The sequence below is a fragment of the Lepidochelys olivacea genome (assembly GCF_965140295.1).
Source record: "Lepidochelys olivacea isolate rLepOli2 genome assembly, chromosome: 7".
NCBI lineage: Eukaryota > Metazoa > Chordata > Testudines > Cheloniidae > Lepidochelys > Lepidochelys olivacea.
This window is the reverse complement of record NC_140417.1, coordinates 6152193-6172786: the sequence shown is the minus strand read 5'-3', so window position 1 is coordinate 6172786 and position 20594 is coordinate 6152193. Positions and strand designations below refer to the sequence as shown.

The window sequence follows — 20594 nt, the reverse complement described above, 5'->3', positions numbered from 1 at the left end:
GGGGAGAAGATAGGACAAAATAAGGTCATGGATGCCCTCTGCGGGTGAGAAGGGAGGAAAAAAAGCTCTGAAGCGAGGCTGAGTTGAATGCAGTTCTCTTCCATGTTCCAGGAGCTGATGAAGCAGCTTGCAATGGGAAGGCCAAGAATGCCCTCAGCTGGCCAGTGGTGGGAAAGCAGCCCTCTTCTTTGAAGCCCCAAATGAAAAGAAATTCTTAATCTGAGTCATGCTGTGATTTGTACAATATGTGCTAATCACTCTCAGGGCTTGGAAAAATTGAAAACATTGCCGGCGAGATCTTGTTAGAAAAATGACACCGTGGCAGGTTGTTACAGAAGCGTGCTTGCAACAATGAAGAATAACATAATTTAAATATGGCTCAGGGGTTATGTGGGGTCTCAGGTCCCTTGTGCATCCCTCTCCGAGCGCTTTTTGATTGAGCCATTTCAGAAGGTATGTCTTTGTGGTAATCGATGTGTTTTTGTGTTTTTAGGGTCGCTTTAGCATTGATCTTTACGGAACAGGGCTTTCGCTAACAGAAACAGCAAAATGGATCTCACAAGGGAATTACGCGGTGTCGGAAATTCAAAAATCCCCAGTAAGAGAATGAGCGTATTAATTCTGAATCTGGTTATACCCGCTAATGGGAGGTACCTAATTTCTGTGTGCCGCATTATCTTGCATAGAATCATTCTTCTAACAGCATATCGTAATGAAATCTAATGTAGGCATTAGATATGTGAAGCATAGCCCATAACTTTGTGTGCGTGTGTGTGGGAGTAGGACAGGTGTCGTAAACTTAACTTGATTTGAATTATTGCAATTAATTAATGGGTCTGTTTAACCGTGAAGCTAAAATCACTGAACACGGTGGTGCAGACGCATCTTTCGTTAGCAGGATGGACCACATTCTGTGACCCTGCCTCAGGAAAAGTTCTTGCTGGGAGCTTTGCCTGAGTCAGGGCTGCAAAATTTGACCTCATCGGCCTTTTCTATCTATAATGTCTAATTTCATGACCAAGAGCAATCAGTAAAACCAATAATGGGGGTGTGGCCATTATTATTTGCTTGCAGTAGTTTTTAGAGGCTCCAGCCTCGAATCAGGATCACATTTCACTAGGCACTGTACACAAATATAATGAAGAAGACAGTCCCTGCCCCCAAGCAGCTTAACTCTTTTGGCTGCTAGAGCAGTTAATCTTAAAGACTCACTTAGTCAGTGTTTGTCCATCTGTGTGGGTAGATATTTGGGTTAGATGCTGGCTTATCCCTGGTAAGTATTAGATGCTGGTTGTGACAGACATGGCAATTTCCTGCAATATGCTTGGAAAACCTTACTGAATTAAGTTTACGTATGTTTGGAGTCCAATGTATTAAATGCCGAGGTTCTGCATTATTGTGGGCTGGGGTGATCAAGGGGCTATATTGAACAATGCAGCAGACAAGAATGATCTTTTGGGACAATATGCAGGATGTGGAATTCCTGGGAACTCTCTGGGAGGAGGTGAATACAGATGCCATCTGCTGGTTCGCCAAAACGCAACCTTTTGAAGCCAGGCCCGGAGGAAGGGGTTGTTGTCTGCTCATTACCTGTTTCCGAAGGTTGGGGATCAAAGGCCGAAGCTGAAAAAAGAAACAGGCTGCTCTGTGCTGTCGGTGTCTTGTTCTGAGCTGAGGCTGTTATGAACTTGTAACCACAAAAACAACCCATTGGGGAGGTTTGAGGGACTAACTCCGATCAGAGCCCTTGTTAGAGTTGGAGAGTGATCTCTGGTCAGCTTATTAGCATGTGTGTGTGCAGGGAACTGTGCTGTCTGGAAAAACCCCGGTCAGGAGGGGGAGAGGCAGGGGTCTCCACCCAACAGAGGTGATGGCCAAAGAGCCTGGAGCCTGAAGTAGGTGCCCCTGAGGGACCACAGAGGTGGAAATACAGGTGCAGTTGCCCTGAAGTGTGGTGCTGGTGTTACTTAGAGAGGGAAAGAGGAGAAAGGCAGAAGGGGTGGCAGACAGTGGGAGAAGAGGGTGTCAAGGTATGAGGTGAGAAGAGAGAGGGGGGGGAAAGTGAGAAAAGATAAAGACTGAAGCTAGCGGAGAGGAAGAGAAGAACCAAGCAAGAGAGTCATTCTTGGGGTGTAATGTCTGCAGGCTGCGTCCTCTTAGAGGTCATGGCTAAGGTTTTCAGAGGAGCCTCAGTGGGTTTCGAGGGGAACTGGACATCTGACTTGCTTGCAGCATGTGGTCAATGGGAGGTGAGGGGACAGCAGCATTCCAATGCAAGACTATCCCTCATCCCTGTGGATATTCACCTCTCACACCTTCCCCCCTCCAGATATTGATCATGCTTTGAACTCTGAGAATCAGTGCTAACTTTTGGAAGCGATTTTGTTCATTATTTCCAGAGTCTGGTATTATCCAGACATCAGTGCCTCAGAGAACCCCCATCTACAACCCCATGTCACCATAAGCATTTCACATATATACCGTGCATTACTTTCCTGCTCTATGGCTTGGTTATTATTAGTACTGTTGCTCCGTGGCCCAAGCGGCTAGCCAGTTATCCAGGTTTTGCAGGATTGCTTCCATTAGGAGAGATGGAAGGTAAAAGTCAGGTATATTCTTTGCTGAAATCCTATTTATTTACAAAGAATGTGCACAACCTCCTGTTTCCCTGAACACAGTAAGAACAAACAATTGCAGGCGGTTACCTTGCTTCCAAGTCTGCCTCTCCAGGCAGTCATGTGTCCCAAGGAACTCTCTCTCTGCTCTCTTTCTCAGGGTCATGCTCACCACTGCTGCTCTCACAGTCTGTTCGCTTCACATGTACACACGTGGCATGTCAAACAAGCCCTTGGCCCTGTGCTTGCAATCAGTCCCAAAGAAACCCTTCTTATTTCCCTCAGTTAGTTCTTGCTCAGGCTTGTCGTGCACCCCAATGCCTTGGGCAGTGGCTTCTACTGTTTTCGCTATCACTATATAAAAGGAGATTAATTGCTTCTTCCAGTTGCCATTTAACCAGGTCTAATGATTAAAGCCCTGCCTGATGGCAGCCATTCCCACCATCCAGCATAACATCATTTATTATTTGTATTGTGACAGTGCCTAGAAGCCATGCCTATGGCCCAGGACCCTATTTGTGAGGACCTCTCTTCAATAAGGATAATGCCACTGGTGTCTGAGCTGGTGCTTTCTTCTGGTTTTAGTCAGTCTGGACTCTCATAACAATGACCTGTTTCGTTCTCAACCTTTTTATCTCACTTTGCTAAAGATTATATTTTGGTGGGAGGGGGGAGAGGGTTTGGATCCGGCAGTCGGTTTTGTGCCTGATTATGGACTAGGGTCAGAGCCCATCCGTAGGGGTGGTGAGGCCCTGTACTGCCCCAGGGCTAGTACCAGGCGGCAGAATACCTCCCTGAACTCCCCCAGCACAAGGGGCACTTGCAGCCACTACCATGCCCGCCCTTCCTGTGCACCAGTCTCTCTCTGCTGACCAGTGCATGGAGTGTGGTGGGGAAACAGGTGTAGCTTTCACTCTTCTCTGCCCCTTCTGGCTCCTCTGAGGGCACTGAGCGCCCCTAGAGTAACAGGAACAAAGCAATCTCTGCTCCCACCTTAGTGCAGGGGAGTCCAGCCATGGCCCTGTCCTCTTCTCCTGCATCCCTTTGCCTCTCTCCTCTCTTTCCTTGCAAGGTTAGCAATTCTGTCTGGTCCTTTGGGGGGCAGCTCAGTGCTGGGGGAAGCTCCTTGTGCTGCGCCCCACTCTGCACCCATGTCAGGACCCAGCAGAATCCAGCCTTAGATTGGTGTTTGTCAGTTTCAGGGTTCTCTGTTTCCCTTGGGACAGCTGATGACATCACTGGTACCTAATACTGGAGCGGAACAGCTGCTTCTGCTCCACTTTAGCTGCCAGTGAGCTCAGGACGCAAAGCCCTGGGTCCGAGTCGTGGCCAGGACAGATCTATTCAGCTCCCCTTCAGGAAGGAGAAGCTTCAGCAGCAAACCTCCAGCAGTCGAGTTAGGTGCTGGGAGAGGCAAATGAGGCAATTATAGTTGGCAGAATTAAAACAGACCCTGAGGCACATGGCTTAGTTTGATTACCCTTTTGGCAACCTGCCTGGCGTACTTCTTGGGGTGTAAGTGCCAGAGCAAACCGAAGGAGAGAAGAAATACCAATCAGAGATGAGAGCAGTCTGCTACAATCACAGATCAGTAGCACCAAGTGCAGGAGAGAGTTCATACACTGCAGTTTACAAATAAGTGCTCTGTGCAGGTTTGCACTGCACTTAAGTCCAATTTTCAGGTCATCTATGGCTTAATTCCCCTCTGAAGAGTATCTGTCTCTGGAAATAACCAAGGGGGGGGGGAAGGATGCTCTGTAGACAATAGGCGGAGGAGAGCACCAGATTCAAATCTCAGTTACTGTGGTGTCAATCCATTGAATCTGATGGGGTTACACTGGTTTAACCGAGATCAGACTCAGGCCTAAGGTCTTCTCATTCTTATCTGTCTTTCATCATCTATCAGTGGTCTACAGCAGGGGTAGTCAATATATGGACTGCAGGTCAAATCTGGACTGCCAGACTCTTGTGAACAGACCCAGAAATCTTTTTTTTATTTACTTGAGCTGGTGGGTGGTTATTGGTGGGGTTATTTGTTTTTTTCTTATTTTCCTTTGGAGTCTGGACCTTGACCAAGAAATCTGGACCTTGACAAGGGATAGTTGACTGCCCCGGTCTACAGCTTAGAAAGGCTGGAGAACGATGTACAAATCTGGGAGAATAGCAGCCAGATCTAGTGATCTCCACATTCCCACAGCATCACTTTTTGTCACATCTGGGGCTGCTGAGCCACACCAGGCTTTTCCCCTGCAAATAAAAACTTGGATGTAGTGTTGGCAAACATTTTTCCTTGCCTTTCACATGCTCGGTAACGTTTGAGGTGCAGTTTCTTTCCAGCTGTCTTGTTTCTCCTGTCTAATCTGTGATCCTGTCCAAGGGGAGGAGACGAGTAATTCACTCATGAGAAAGTTCTTTCTGTGGGGGCAAGCTGGAGAAAGCTCAGGCCTAGAGGACTTCCCAGCAAATGGCCTCTTCCTTGGGTGTCATTTCTTTTGGCAGTTCACAAATACTCTACTTTCTCTGCATTCAAATGGGCCAGCATCTGACCTATTAGCCATAAATGTAATTACATTTGCATCAAAGGAAAAAATAGCTGTTAATTTATACATCGTTATAGATTTTGGGGAGGAATTTTTTCCCTTCCAATAAACATTTTCAGTTTTATTATTAAAACACCCACAGACTCGGGTATCTGGAAATGGCGGCATTTGATTTTCTCTGGTGTGACATGGTTTGAGATATCATTTCTGATTTTTCCCACAGGATGGTACCAAAGTAATAGGGAAATGTGGTGGTTACTGTGGAAAGTGCACTCCATCATCTGGAACAGGCCTCGAGGTTCAAGTGTTATAGCAACGGTAGGTTCCCCTTGTTTTTGGTGCTAAGGGAAATAGTTCCAGGAATGTATTGCTCAAGAAAAACACTCCTGAGTCCTATTGTCAAACCAGATTTAGGCACCTAGAATTCTGTCTGCTTGGGACTTAGGTATTTTTTAAAATGTTACCCTGAGTGCCTAAGTCTCTTTTGAAAATGGGATTTGGGCTTTGGGCTTCTAAGTCACTTAAGTGCTTTTGAAAATGTTATCCAGTATTTAAACTCCACTGGTATTAAAATTTGACTTGTATATAATGCCTTTAATTCTAAAGGGATTATCAAACAACCATATAGATTCATACAGCTTCACAGATACTCAGCCACCATTGGGATGGAGAGGACTGCCAGCTGGCACATACAACACCAGGCAGGGAATTGCTTTATGTCCTAGACACCAGGACAAACCACTCCACTTGAAGAAAATACCAGAGATCATATGGACCAAATTTTCAGAGAAGGTCCACATGCAAAAAGGCATGTTCATTTGTGGACCTACATGTATGCCTGCATTTTCCATGATTGTACGCACATTTACTGAAATTACATGTGCAGAATGGGGATTTAGACATCTAAATATTGATTTGCATGTGCAGCAATTACACATGCAGTCATGGTAAGTGCAGTGGTAAATCACATGTGTCCAGTCTTCAGTGTTCAAATTGCCCACTGAAAATTTAGTCCCCCATTTCCATGTAGGCTGGGCCTCTGTTTTTAAGATGTTGTCCAAAAGACCCCACACTGGAGATAGGTTGATTTTACTCAGAAGTACAAAGAGTTGTGCTCCCTCCATTCTCAGCTGGAGTACAGCCCCTTTGACCATAGCCAGCAGGGGTCAATTAGAGCCCCTCCTCTAACTTACACCAGGCCCTCAGGCTGAGCAGCTACACCTTAGAATCAAGGATCTAGTTACACTTAGGGTTGTGGTTCCTTGATGGCTTCCCCCATCCCGGGCTGAGTGGATCACAGCATAAACCGCTTGATTCTTCACCATTAAACTTCATGGGAATTTGTCGATTTTCTTGAATGGGAGCAGGGTCAAGCTCAGGGAAACAGTGAGACTGACGGTACACACAGAACTGTCATATGCAAACTGAAAGAGGTGGAGAAACAGGTTTTCTCTGCTCTTTTCAACTCTTGCAACCTTAGGTGCTACCTGTAACAATAGCAGATATCACACTTTCACATGGATATTTGATTTTCGAGTTGGCTTCCGCAAGCTGTTCTGGCTCCAAGTCCTTTTCTGATATAAGAAGTCAATGTTTCAAAAGCGAAGATAACCATCTTACTAAACCATGTAACTTGTTTGTATATTTCAGGTTTTCTGAAAGCAGGGAGATGAGATGGATGAAGGATATAGTGTTGCAATACCTCTGCCTTCTACTTTTGTACTTGTGTGTGTGTGTGTGTGTGTGTGTGTGTGTCTGTATATATATATATTGTATATTCTTAATGATGTAAAGTATAATATTTATGGCTGGAATTATTTATTTTGATTTAATATTTTTGTACGTAAAATGTTTATATTAAGGCTGCTTTTGCTGTTTTTTGTGTTAAACCTTGCAGTCAAACCACTGCATTTTACGTACTCTACATTATATGTAGCATTATGACAAAAGTGATACTTCATTGTCACTGTACTCAGTTGTTTACTTTCAATCAGTAATTTTTCGTCTTGTTGCAGGCTGCTTTGGCCTTTCAAGGTGCTACACAATTTGCATAGGGGTATTTTTGGCATTTCAATACAATCTTTTTATAAGGAAAATAGAGCAGGTTGGGGGTTTGGGGCTTGTTTTTTTTTTTTTTACTTATTAGGCAGACAGCATTAAGGGAACAAATGAAAAATGAATACAGCGTTTGCTGTATTATCAGTCATTATCTTTTAGGTATATTTTTAATTTCATATGACCTCTGTGGCCAGTGCTATCAGTCGCTGGTTTGGTGCTATCACAATGTATTTATTAATTCTCTGTGGCTTTAGACAGTTAGCTACAGTACCACCATAGAGAAAGGGGGGAAATGGATGGATGAGCCAATTAAGGTAAACTAAGGTCTAACCCAAACCTTAGGATCTCACCCTGCTAATGGGTCCAAAACTCGAAACCCATTTTTAAGGCTCGCAAAACCTTGGTTACATTTTTTAAATTAATATAGTCTAATTGCATCCGCTGTGGGACTTCCGTCTGGAAATGGGGTGCTGGATTTGTCCAAGACAGTGTGATTGGGCCATATGTTCCCATGGTGTGTATGCTGAAAAGTATAGCAAAATCTGCCTCAAAATTGTAAGAAGCCAAACCCGCCTACTTCGTATTATGCTCTTGGGAGTGGGGTCTGCAGAAATGTGGGAGGGGTCATGGAACAGCCAGGACACCCTGGAAAAACATCCTAACTTACCTGACAATGCATAAGTTACTGTTCTGGGCTATCCTAACTCAATATCAGCAGACATCTGGAATGCTTCAGTGGATTTCTATACATACAGGGCCATCTGCAAACAAGAGGGGATGAGTAAGCTTCATCTCAGACTTACAAGGTGTTTCAATCAGTTCACGTTGTACATGCAAACACCCGGCCCCTCTTACACATGCTGGTTAATGTGTATTAGTGCATTGCTTTGCTCTTCCCCAGCAAAGCATCTGTAATCTTTGGGTTTCTTCCATCCATGCACAACTGATTCTGTAGTCCTTGTTCAAGAATAGCTCCCACTGGAGTCAAAGTTTGGCTGAGTGAGGACTGCAGAAGGGTCTTTGTCTGTATGTCACCAGCCTTGCTGCCTATTACATATAGACCATCTACTCAGAACTCTGCAGTACATCTGTGGTGGTGACTTGGCGAGACTATTTTTGTAGAAGATGACTCTGCCCTTTAATTCTTTCCCTACAGTTTTACTACACATGGGAACATACTGCCCATTCTCACTATATTTTTGGTGTGATCAGAAGCCAGGAACTCTCAGGAACAGTATGGGAGGGAACATCATGGGACTTTCACCAATGTGGGAAACCAAAGAGTTTATCCAAAAAATTGGATAAATACCTTTACTTTCGGGTGCACACACTTACCAAACCCAACCTCAGAACTTTTTGAGCTCCTGTTAACCTGCATTATACTTCAGCCATCACTAAGTAGAGCAAATGTAATCAGTTTGTTGAAACCTATAGTATCGATAAACTACAATCATAGAAACGTAGGGCTGGAAGGGACCTCGATAGGTCATCTAGTCCACTCCCCTGCACTAAGGCGGGACTAATTGTTATCTAGACTATCCCTGGCTGGGATTGTCTAATCTGTTCATGATCATGTCCACTGATTTATAATCCATGCTTTTGCTAGGCTATCATCAGCATCTTTATTCTGCCATCTAAACTTGGTCTATTTTAGAATGAAAATTGCTAGCCAGATCCCCAGTGGGTATAAATTGACATCACGCTATTAAAATCAACAAGGTTATGCTAATTTCCACCACTCGGAAACTCTGGCCTTTGCCTACTTTGTCAAATGTTGCCTAAGAATTCATGCATTTAATGTTTGGATCCAAAAAGAAGATATATTATCCCATATCCATTTTGCATTTTATATTTCACCAAGTTGTAGGATATGGTCCTACGGCAGGCAGATGAATCGTTTATCACCAACCTGGGTTGTATGTTGGTGAGTCATGGTAATGAAATGACACCCGCAATATTTTTTGAGAAAATGCCAAAAATACCATTTCAAAGTATGTTTTATTAAAAAAAACAAAACCAGGGCAAGGGGTGAGAGAGTAGCTATGAAATCATGATTTTGTGATTACTACTCGTCATTAATACTTCTGTCCTGTAGGGGAAAAGGGAAAATTGCACTAACTTTTGGAGAAAAACCAATGGTGCTCAATTAATGCTTGGACAGTACAGGCTGATTTTATTTTCTGGAATGAAGTGAACTAGTATTTATAAAAAAGAAATAATATTTAGACCTGTATGCATTCCTTTCTACCCTGTAGTTTAATAACCGCCGGCAACAGAGGCAAGAGAAAGCTAAAATTATAAAATAAAGTGTAAGGGAATTATTTATAGTTGCTTATCTTTAGAATCACTGATAGATTTAAATAAGTTAGAAGAAAAGGTGGGGACCACTGAGATATTCGTTCTTGTGACGTAAATATAATTCTATTTTTTGCTGTACCAATGCCATTATTTTTCTAAAAATTGTTTTTTTCCAAGCACTTTCCTGTACAAGGTTATTTTTTTCTTTTCTTACCGCCAAAAGGAAATGAAAAGATCTGTAGCATGTGCATTTGTGGTCTCTTTTTGCCATTATCGCGGCTCACTACATGTGCGCTATTGTAGAGATCAAATACTTTGTACACAAGGGAATAATTCGTTGCTGATCAAAGTGAATGTTACACTAACATCTCTTTTCCCAAGCTTTTGATTGCTGGAGTTCTTCAGTGCAAAGGAATGAAGGAACCATCGGAGACGTAGTACGCACATTATCAAAAGTTTCGGAAGGTAGGAATAAGGTGAAATATTATGGGCCACATCCTCAGCTGGTGGAAATAGAGTAGTAGCTCCAATGAGGCCCACGCTAATTTAAAGAGTTAATCAAAAACGGATGTCTTTTGGAAGGAGGGATGGTCCCGGGGTTAGGACACTACACTGGGATTTGAGAGAACTGGGTTCAAGTTTCTGCTCTGCCACAAACTCCCTGTGTGACCTTGGATCAGTCACTTAGCTTTTCTGTGCCTCAGATCGTCTCTCTGTAGAATGGGGATAATACTACGGCCCTGCCTCACAGGGGTGTTGTGAGGATCAATCTAATAAGGGTCAGATAGTGGGTGATATATATGTACTTTATATAGAACTATGAAAAGCTAGATGAACATTAAATATGTAAGGAAGTCTGAACACAAGATAAAATTGGGTTCAAGGCAGGGAGATTTCAAAAAAACATCCTACAGGAGCGTTACCAAACAATGATACATTCCACCGAGAATACTGTATCTTAGGGTTTGTCTATATTATGTGTTAGTCTGCACCAGAGGGGTGTATGTTTTAGTCTGCACAAGTATGTCACGTACTAACTGGCCCATGTGGGCCCTGCTGGCATGTGCGAAAAATTCCCTAGTGTGCATTAACGTAGAACTGTTTGAAACGGGACTATGTTAACATGCAGTAGGAAACTCTGAATACACGCCAGCAGGGTCCACGCAGGCCAGTGTGCAGCCTGTTAGTGCAGACTAAAATTTACACCCTTCTGGTGGGACTAATGCTTTATGTAGACAAGCACTAACAGATTTCCCAGCTTGCTGAAACTGGTGGGTATGCACTTGGCACAGCTAAGCCATGCCTCAGCTGCCACTAGTAGTGTGCTCCTGGGGGAATTCTGCGCCACTGCCCATGCGCAGAATTCATGTCTCCCGCAGATTTCTTTGCTTCCCTGCAGAAAAATGCTTCTGATGGGAAAGTAAAGGGAAGCTGTAAGAGCGGTCATGCGCCTCTCCCTGGCAACACAGGCAGGTTGGCTCGGGTGCCCGGAGCAGCTGGTAGAGACTTAAATCACCACCAGGAGGTGGTGAGCTGGGCAATCATGCAAGCTATTGCAGCAAGCTCAGCATGGAGGGGCAGGGCTTCAGGGTGTTTCTGAGGAGATAGGCATGGGGTAGGCTCTCTCCCCTCAGGCAGAGCAGAATGAAGCAGCCTGCCTGCTTAGTGAATTGTTCCCATTGTCTTTGTGATTTCCCACAGGAGTATAAAACAGGTGCAAAAGTTTTAAGGCTCCTTCGCATTGCCAGAGCGGTGTAAAGGGCAGTGTGGCCTTATAAATGCTTATGGTGCTTTCATGATTAGAACTGGTCTAAATATTTGGACTGAGAAAATTTCCTATCAAAATGTGCTACATGAACTGTTGGCTACTGACCTTTTTGGAGATGGTCAGTAGCCAATACAAATTGTGAGTTTGAGTCCCCAGCCCTCACTTGCTCTTCAGTTACCTATGATGTAACACTGAGCATATGGCTGCATATATTTGTTGACTAATAACTAGAAATAAAGGGTCAAACCTAGCTCCATTACTATTAGGCAAGGGGGTTTGTGGATTTCCCCCAATGCTCCCCACTGCCATTCTCCATCCATTGTATTGTAGTTTAAATAAATTACCTAAATAATTGAAACCAGAGTGATTATATTACGTTATTTGGACAAATAAAATTTGCAGAATTTTGCAGAATTTTAAAATATTGTGTGTAGAATTTTTAATTTTTGGTGCAGAATTTTTAATGTTTTCGTGCAGAATTCCGCAGGAGTATGCTAGCTGTTTTACCACAGCTATGCTGCTATTTATACTTGCAAGGTAGCATATGTACACGCAAGCAGGGGCCCGAGCCCCTAACTCATCGTGTTGATGTAGCCATAGCTGCAACCATCTACAGCAGATAGTATCGTACCATTCAGTGCACACTGTGCTTAATTTCTGCCAGGGCTGAGCCCCGGCACCTCTAGGCTTGGCAGTTCATAGCCCTGGCACCTGTGGGCTTGCTGCATCAGTTATGAAAGTAAAAAAAAAATGCACATAACCCAAGACAATTCCAACAGAAAACCTCTCTCTATCAAATACTCTGGTGAACAAGAGTGAAGTACATTTCTGGGTCCACCTATTTGTTCAAATGCTTCTGGTGCAGTCCATGACAAGGGATTGGAAGTGTTAAAATCACCCAGACAGTTCAGTGCCATGCGTATTGCCCCTCATGCTTTTCACTGCATCGCTTATTTTTTTCCATAAGTTCTCCAAAGTGATGGGCTTGTGAGCTGAGTTTTGTTATCAGTAGCCACCAGTAAGTAAACCCATTAAGACAGCACAGTAGGCCTGAGGGCTGAATTTGGCATATTGGTTTCAGAACTGGAAAGCCAGCGTGCTTCAGTGGTTGGCTGGAGGGGGGGCTGCGGTGCTCAGCACCTTGCAGGATCGAGCTCTTGCTTCTGGACTGTCCCATCTCTTGCAGAGTCATCTTGAGAGCAGTTTGGTTTGGGAGCTGGTTGGCATGTGGTGGCAGGGGATAAGAGTGAGACAAAGCTTATTTAGACTGTAAGGTCTGTGAGACAGGCACTGTCTTTTGGTTATATGTTTGCACAGCATCTGGCACCATGGGGCCTTGGTTCATGACTAGTGCTCCAGGATGCTATGATAATGCAAATACTACTACTAATAATTAATCATAGAACTGCCTTTGATGGGGTGGATGTACCTTGCCCCCTTCCTCAGCAAGGGGAAGAAAGGGTTAATAGACTCTGCAAAGAAAAGGAAAAGCCCTGCCACAAAAGGCTGGCTGCAAGCTGCCTTCACAGAGGAGTGAGGAGCCATTGCCATTTACTTCAGTGGGGCCATGGAGACACCGAGAGGAAGTACCGTCCCAGCTGAAGTCAATTGGAGTTTTGCCATTGACTTCAGTGGGGCCAGGATTTCACCCCCAGATCTTACACCGCCCAAAATCATCTGTGATCTGCTATCACAGAATTGGAGCACAGCTAAAGATTTGTCGACAAGCAGGATGTCTCCTGCATGACTTCCATGCTCGTGTGTTCGACCTAAATATTTCATCCATGCCAGGATTTCATTGATCTCTTGTGTAAAAGAGCTACTTTGCATCTGTTCACATCCTGCAGGAATGCTTTTTTCCTCCTGCTTTTAAATGAGAGGAGTATATTCTATAGATCAGGGAAATCACTGCTTGGAATCCTGTGGTCAGGTGTGGCGTGCACACTTTGGACAATTGGAGAGAGGTCAAAGAGTTGCAAGAGTGATTTGAGGTTGGGTAGATCTATGCTATAGGGCAAGACTTAAGGAGCCAAACCGATTAAGCTTCTTAATATTATTATTTATGTTTATTATAGTAGTGTCTAAGGGACAACCAAGAGTGGGGTCCCATTGTCCTAGGCCCTGTGCAGACACAGTAATACACTGTCTCTGCCCTGAAGAATCTAGCTGGCCTCTTTGCAATTTTATCCCAAGGCCAGAGGGAGCAGAGGGAAAGCACCTCCTGGGTCCTACTGCCTCCAGATTGTGTGGGTATGTGTGAGTGTTGTGGGGGGCTCACAGCAGTGCAGGGGGAGGGAAGGCTCTGTCTGGGCCCCACCTTCCCCCCTCCACCCAATGCAGCCGTCCTTGCTTTGGCTGGAATCTCTGGCTGGGAGATGATATCTGACATAAGAAGGCCCTTTTATCGAGCAGACAAATTCAAACTGGAAATACGACGACTTGTTAACAGTGAAGGTAATTAACAATTGGGACGACTCCCCAAGGGATGTAGTAAATTCTCCATCAGTTGGAGTTGTTACATCAAGACTGAATGTCTGTCTAGAAGGCAGGGGTGGTTCCAGCCTCTTCCTGGTGTGTGTGTGTGGGGGGGGGTGGCTGAGGTGGGCCTTAGCCCCCCCTTATGAGGCTGAGCCCCTCTTGGCACTCAGGGAGCAGGGCCCAGGAGCCTGGGCTGGAGTGGGTCACTCCAGGCTGCTGTGGGGAGCCCCAGACCCTCAACCTGACCTGGACGGTGTGCCCCAGTGGGTGGGAACATGGGCCAGGGGCTGCTCTCGGGCACCCCTGCCTGGGCTTACTTCTCTGCTGCTACTGGAACTGGGCACCTGGCCAGCAGTTGCTGCTCTCTCTGCTATGCCTTTAGAGTTGGGCGGCCAGAGATCAGCAGCTGCTACAGGGGGGCTAAGGCAAATTTTGGGGTGGCTATAGCCCCTGCAAGATTCTCCCCAGAGCTGCCCCGGCTAAAAGATACACTCTTGTCCATCCAAATGTTGTTGGACTCAAGAGTGTTTACCTATGTTGTGTGGGACAATGAGTCTCTCCATTGCAGAAATTCCTAGGTGAGACTCTCTGGCCTGTGCTACGCAGGAACTCAAACTAGAGCAACGGTACCTGTATTTCCCTCTTGTGGTCCAGCAAGGGCACGCACTCGCAGGCTTCTGGCTACCTGGCCATCACCTCTCTTGGGCAGAGACACGTGTCTCCCTGCATCCTGTCTGGGTATTTCCAGGCTGCACAGCTCCTGGCCTATACTGTGATAACCCCAATAAGGTAATCTACCACAGCAGGCCTGCTTTGCCTTCTGTAAAGTTACCACATAGCCTTTTCTAAGCAAGCACATTTATTCTTAAGGTGAAAGCATTACAGAGAAAACAGATGGATAACAATAAAAGAACCTACACAAATGCCAGTATGTTTTTCTGAGATCACCCCAGCGTCAACAAGGGCTCTGGCAGCTGACAATCCTTCAAACCCCACTGAGTGTTTTTTTCCTGTGGTTACAAGCTCAAAACTGCCTTGGGTCAGAACAAGCACACCCATGAATCTGTGAGGCCCTGCTCTACACCTGAAACGTAGGCCAATCTGGCTACGTTGCTTAAAGGTGGGAAAAACTCCCCCTCCCCCCCCACTCCCGCCCGAGAGGTTTAGTTAAGCCAACCAAAGCCCCGGTGTAGACAGCACTAGGTTGACAGAAGAATTCTTCCGTCAACCTAGCTACCACCTCTAAGAGGGGTGGATTTACTGCAGTGCTGGAAGAACCTCTCCTATTCTGCTGCTGTAGCAAGTGTCTACACTACAGCCATGTAGCTGAAGCACTGAAGCTGTGCCACTAACCTCTCAAGGGAGACTGGCCCTCAGTCACTTCTTTATACTGTTTGGGTCTTTGATCCCTCCTCCTTTGGTCAGCAGACAAAAGGGCCCCTCCTCAGGGTGATACTTCAAAGGGCCAGAGGTGGGAAATTTGCACTTCCACACTTCCTTCCAAGCATTTCCTAGGAAACCGACTTACCTCTAAAAGCTTATAACTTCCCAGAGTTTACATTAGTTTGCTCTCCTCCCTAGAGATGTTACATACAATCCCACAATACTACACAAATATTTGCCTTTTTAATAGAGAACGCCTACGATACTGTAACTTAATTCAGTAAGGTTTAATTTAATTCAATGAGGCTGGTCCAGGCTATTGCAGGAAATTGTCACAGCCATAACAGTCTCTGAAAATGGCCCCATTTTCCCTGAGAGTGACAAGGTAGGTGAGGTAATATATTTTATTGGACCAACTTCTGCATTTTTGCATAAGCTGAGTCATATTAGAGCTAATTTTAAACCGTGGTATGCCCATAGCATCGTCAGTTGAAAAATTTCCAACAACATTTTTCCATCAGAAATGTTGTTTTGTTGAACTGAAACTTTCTGCAGGAACATGTTGATTTTGGTGAAATGTCATGTAAAAGAAGTTGAAATGAGGTATTGTGATAAGGGCATGTTGACCCTGTGGGGATGAAATATTTCACCTTTTCATTTTGAAATGATTTTGTTTCTAAATTGTTTGCAGTGGTATAGTAGCTGTCTTGGTCCCAAGGTATCAGAGAGACAAAGTGGGGGAGATAATATCTTTCATTGGACCAACTTCTGTTGGTGAACTAGACCAGATTTCGAGCTACACAGAGAAGGAGAGCTCTGTGTAGCTCAAAAGCTTGTCCCTTTCACCAGCAAAAGTTGGACCAATAAAAGATATTACCTAACCCACCTTGTCTCTTGTTTTAGAAATCTATTTCATTTCAGATTACATAATATAAATGATCAAATACAACACCAAACACTTTGCTTGGCCTGAAATGAAATTTTGCAAGAAATTTCCAATTTCTTTGGTTTCAAATTTCAAAATTGCAGAATGTCCCATGAAACAGAAATTCTGGTTCCCACACAGCTTGGCTTGGACATATCATTTCTAAAATGTTTGGACATACGATAGAATGAATGTGCACAAGATTTCTTTCCAGGTTACATCTTAAAAGACAAAATAAATCATATATAAGCATGTACCGAATCTGTTTAAATGTTTACCTCTCTCTAATGTAAAAATTGATTCTTGTATCCAGTAGCTGTTCCTTTAAGACAAAATCTAGATGGGGTACAGTGCACATACGGAAGCATTGATTAGGCAAGTGGCAAGCTATGACTTAAGATTGTCCATTTTCACCATTAAGGTCCTGGTGTTAGCAAGGCACTTATGCATGTGCCTAACCTTCAGCATTCACTTGCTCAAGACCATGCCTGGCTTTAAGTACCTTGCTGAATCAGAGCCTACAACGATATCCAACTGCAGCTAATTAGTGGTTGGTGTATAAAAATATTCATCTTTGACAAGAAAGCTACGGACAAAACCCAGATATCTAAAGAGTAATCCCTGAGTGCAAAGTCCTTGTGTGTGTGTGTCTGTGGGTAGGGTTACATATGTATTCTTCCTTAAATAAAAATGATTACTTGGCTCCATTCATATGTTGATCATTTTCATCATCCTTCCATAATCTTTAACTACACTTCTGATGAACAATTAAATTAATCAGGTTTTTGCCTCATTGTCCCATATTAATCCAGGCTTGCTAGCTGCTGACCTTCTTTGAAGCTGTTCGCTACTGGGTTTTTTCGCACTACACAGAAGGGAATATTTTAAGTAAAACTCATTAACTGCAGTGTAGCAGAGAATGATGGTTGACTTCATGGGAACACATTGCCAATGTTCTCTATTTTGCAAGGATGTCTGAGGGGGAAAACCTTAGTAATTGCACAGATTCGTCACCAACGTTTCTCAGTACTGGAGATTGTCCCGGTCTCCAGAAATATTTTTAAATGCAGAAACACAAGTGCAGATTACACCTTTTAATGGTAAAAGTCAAGTATACTGGTGTAACAATTTGGGGACAGTTTACAAATACTGTGTGAGATTTTGAACTTTCTGTATGCGACGCTTGAATTAGTGGGGGTGGGAGTGAATTTTCATAGATCCCAAGGCCAAAAGGAACCTCTGTGATCATCTCTTCTGACCTCCTGTAGAACACAGGCCAGCGAACTGCCTCAGAATAAGTCCTAGAGCAGATCTTTCGAAAAACATCCAAACTAGATTTAAAAATTGCCAGTGATGGAGAATCCACAATGTTCCTTGGTCAATTGTTCCACTGGTTAATTACTCTCACTGGAGGTGGGGATAAGGGGGCGGGCTCCCTTCTTTTAGGGACTACCTCACTTCTGTCTTGTGGGCCCCTTACTTCCCACTACTGTTTAAATTAAAGCGAGCCACTTTTTCCCATAATTTAAGCACTGTCTTTACCAAGCTGCAAATTCTGTCTTGTCCTTTCACTTCTGTGTTGGGCTGAAATTCCAAGAGGCGGTGATACAAAGCTGACACCAGAGGACCGTTACATTGGAATGCTCCTCTTGTCAAATACAAACAGCCTAGAGATGATGCTGGCTCACGCCAAAGAGAAACAGTTTGTCAGGGGAGAGCTAGCCCAGCAGTGAAGTCACCTGGTCGGGGTCTGTGATCACCTGAGGAAGGTGATCTGAAGTCACCTGACCAAGGTCATAAAATGGAAGGCTTATCTAGTTGAGATCTTTTGTCATTTTTGCCAGCTCAAAGTAGAGGCATGAAGCTGTGGGGGACCCTGCCGACCTGAACTCAGATGGTCCCAAGGGAAGGGTGAGCTAGAATGAGGGTCACTGTGTGCAGGGTGTTTGTTGTTTTCTAAATGATCTGGTCTCTGTTGTGCTTTAGGTCTTAAGTAAAGAGCAATGGTGCTTTAGAATCCTGTGCAAAGTCTGTCTCTGTGTGTGTGCGCACTCCAGCTATCTTACAGCCCTTGAAGAGTTGATCTGTAGACCCACATGGCTAGAGTTCTGGGAGTGGGTGTGTTTAAGCAATGGGGAAATCTGGGAGTCAGCACTGGTACCAGGGTTGAGGTTGTTGGACTGTGGAGGTCTCAGTTGGTCAGGATGGAAAGCACGCTAGAGGTCCTGCACCCCGAAAGTGTGCCGAGAGATCCCAAGGCAGGGGCAGTGCCAGGACTTGGAGGCTAAAAGCACTTCATGCTTTTCGGGAGCGCTCTGCTTCATTCCAAGGTGTTGGCCAAGATGGTGGCCATCATATATGCATGTCAGGTCTCTTGTACTACAGTCTTCACGTTATGCCAGACCTTTACAGCCTGGGTCAGATTTTCAACGTCTGGAGCATGCAGCTGAGCACATTCATTTGCACATACCTGGCTTCCATGCACATCTACCCATTGTGGCCATTCAACCAGGTATGGCTCTGCATTAGACGTATATAGCTGCATGTACACAGCTACGTGGGACAGACTTTGAAAATATGGCCCTATGTGACATAAATTCAGACGCAAATGAAATGTTGCTGAACTTGCAAACGCTTAACTGAACTCACAAGTAATAAGCCAAGTGTGCTATGCCCCAAATTCTCTGCCGGTGTAAATGGGTGCAAATCCATTGGTTTCAATATGCCAACAGAGAAGAAGAAAGTAAATTGGAACTTTTCTCTACAAGAGTGAAGACTACAGTGTCCTTTTTCTACAACTTTCAGCTCCCACAGAGCCTCCTAGTGTTACTATAACACAATTAATACATCTGCCACTACATCCACGATATTTCCCATGTATGGGACTCCCCCAACTCTACCTCCAGGGAAAGTCTTAGCTTTGCCTTCATTCCCTCTTGCCTGGTGTGCTGACTCTTCCTTCTTCATGGATTTCCCCGTCTATCATATCTCTGTAAACACAAACTTCGTACAGAACAATAAAAGCTGTACAACGGGATCAAGCCATGTCATGACACACCGTACTGCTGGCTTCCAAGCCAAGTAACTTTTCCTCTTCCAATGAAGATGAAAATTTAACTCATTATTAGGCCAGCAAGCACTTGTTTCTGATACCTTCCTTTGAAATGACACTCGCATTTGTAAACTCTGCTGATCAAATTGTACCAGTCCCTTTCAATCATCTTAGAAAAGTGCTTCCAACAACCCCTATCAGCGTCCACGGATTTGTGCTGTGTAATAGAAAACAAACTACAGGTTTTTCCAGAGCTAGTTCATTTCCATGGTTGTTGGCATAACTGAAATTAATAAGAATGCATGCTAGCACAGTGGAGGGCCCCTTAATTATGTGACCTTGCTAGGCTGATAATTGCCTTCTCCTTAATGAGTTTATTCCTGTACTGGGGAAGATGTGTGATATAAATTGGGGCACTTTGATTTCATGATTTGTTTTTTCATTTGACAGAATGAGTTTTCCATGTCTTTTATATATGGTCTAGTGCAGTGCTTCTCAACCAGGGGTACGTGTTCCCCTGAGGGTACGCAGGGGTCTTCCTGGGGATACGTCAACGCATCTAGATACTTGCCTAGTTTTACAACAGGCTAAAGAAAAAGCACTAGCGAAGTCAGTACAAACTAAAATGTCATACAGACAATGACTCGTTTATACTGCTCTCTATATTATATGAATGTTTCTCAACCTGGTGGGAAGGCGTGATTTATTTTATAATGATATGGCAAAAATGAGAAAGCAAGCAATTTGTCAGTACTAGTGTGCGGTATCACTTGTGTATTGTTATGTCTGATTTTGTAAGCAAGTCATTTTTAAGTGAGGTAACATTTGGGGTACGCAAGAGAAAGGGTATAGTCGTCTGGAAAGGATGAGAACCACTGGGCTAGTGGATAAGGCACCGGCGTGAACGTCAGGAGATGATGGGGCTAGTCCCACCAATGCCTCTGAATTCTTGTGTGAGCTGGGTCAGTCACTTGAGTTGTGTAAGTCTCTTTCCCCTCCCACCCTTTGGCTGGCTCATCAAGTTAGACAGTAAAGTCTTTGGGGAAGAGAGAGTCTCTTGCTATGTGTATATACAGCACCTAGCATGTTAGGGCCTCTACGTGCTCATGTATCGTAATCATAATGACCAGGATCTAACGACTATTGCATTACGAACTTATTCTTTGAACTGTATGTTTCGGCTTACTGGTTAATAGGTTTCAATTCACAGCCCAGTAAAGACCAAATTCCAAGCTAACCCACCTCTGATTCTTTATATTTTGCATTTCTGAATATAGGTGACCTAAACATATCCTAGTTGTCTCACAAAAATTGTAGATTGAAAACCCGGCAATGCACTGCACATCAACAAAATATAGAATCATAGAATATCAGGGTTGGAAGGGACCTCAGGAGGTCAGCTAGTCCAACCCCCTGCTCAAAGCAGGACCAATCCCCAATTTTTGCCCCAGATTCCTAACTGGCCCCTTCAAGGATT

General features: G+C 44.2%; 1 protein-coding gene across 4 annotated transcripts in view; it reads left to right on the top strand.

Moving 5' to 3' along the window:
* Window positions 1-11659, top strand: part of ADAMTS9 (ADAM metallopeptidase with thrombospondin type 1 motif 9) — a 141401-nt gene extending 129742 nt beyond the window's left edge. For all 4 annotated transcript variants that reach the window (XM_084633186.1, XM_084633185.1, XM_084633184.1 and 1 more), the window contains 3 exons: window positions 494-598; window positions 5379-5473; window positions 6806-11659. In XM_084633186.1, coding sequence (XP_084489312.1) covers window positions 494-598; window positions 5379-5468 — 195 coding nt within the window. In that variant the 3' untranslated portion in view covers window positions 5469-5473; window positions 6806-11659. The remainder of the gene's footprint in view (window positions 1-493; window positions 599-5378; window positions 5474-6805) is intronic.
* The last annotated feature ends 8935 nt before the right edge of the window (window positions 11660-20594 follow it).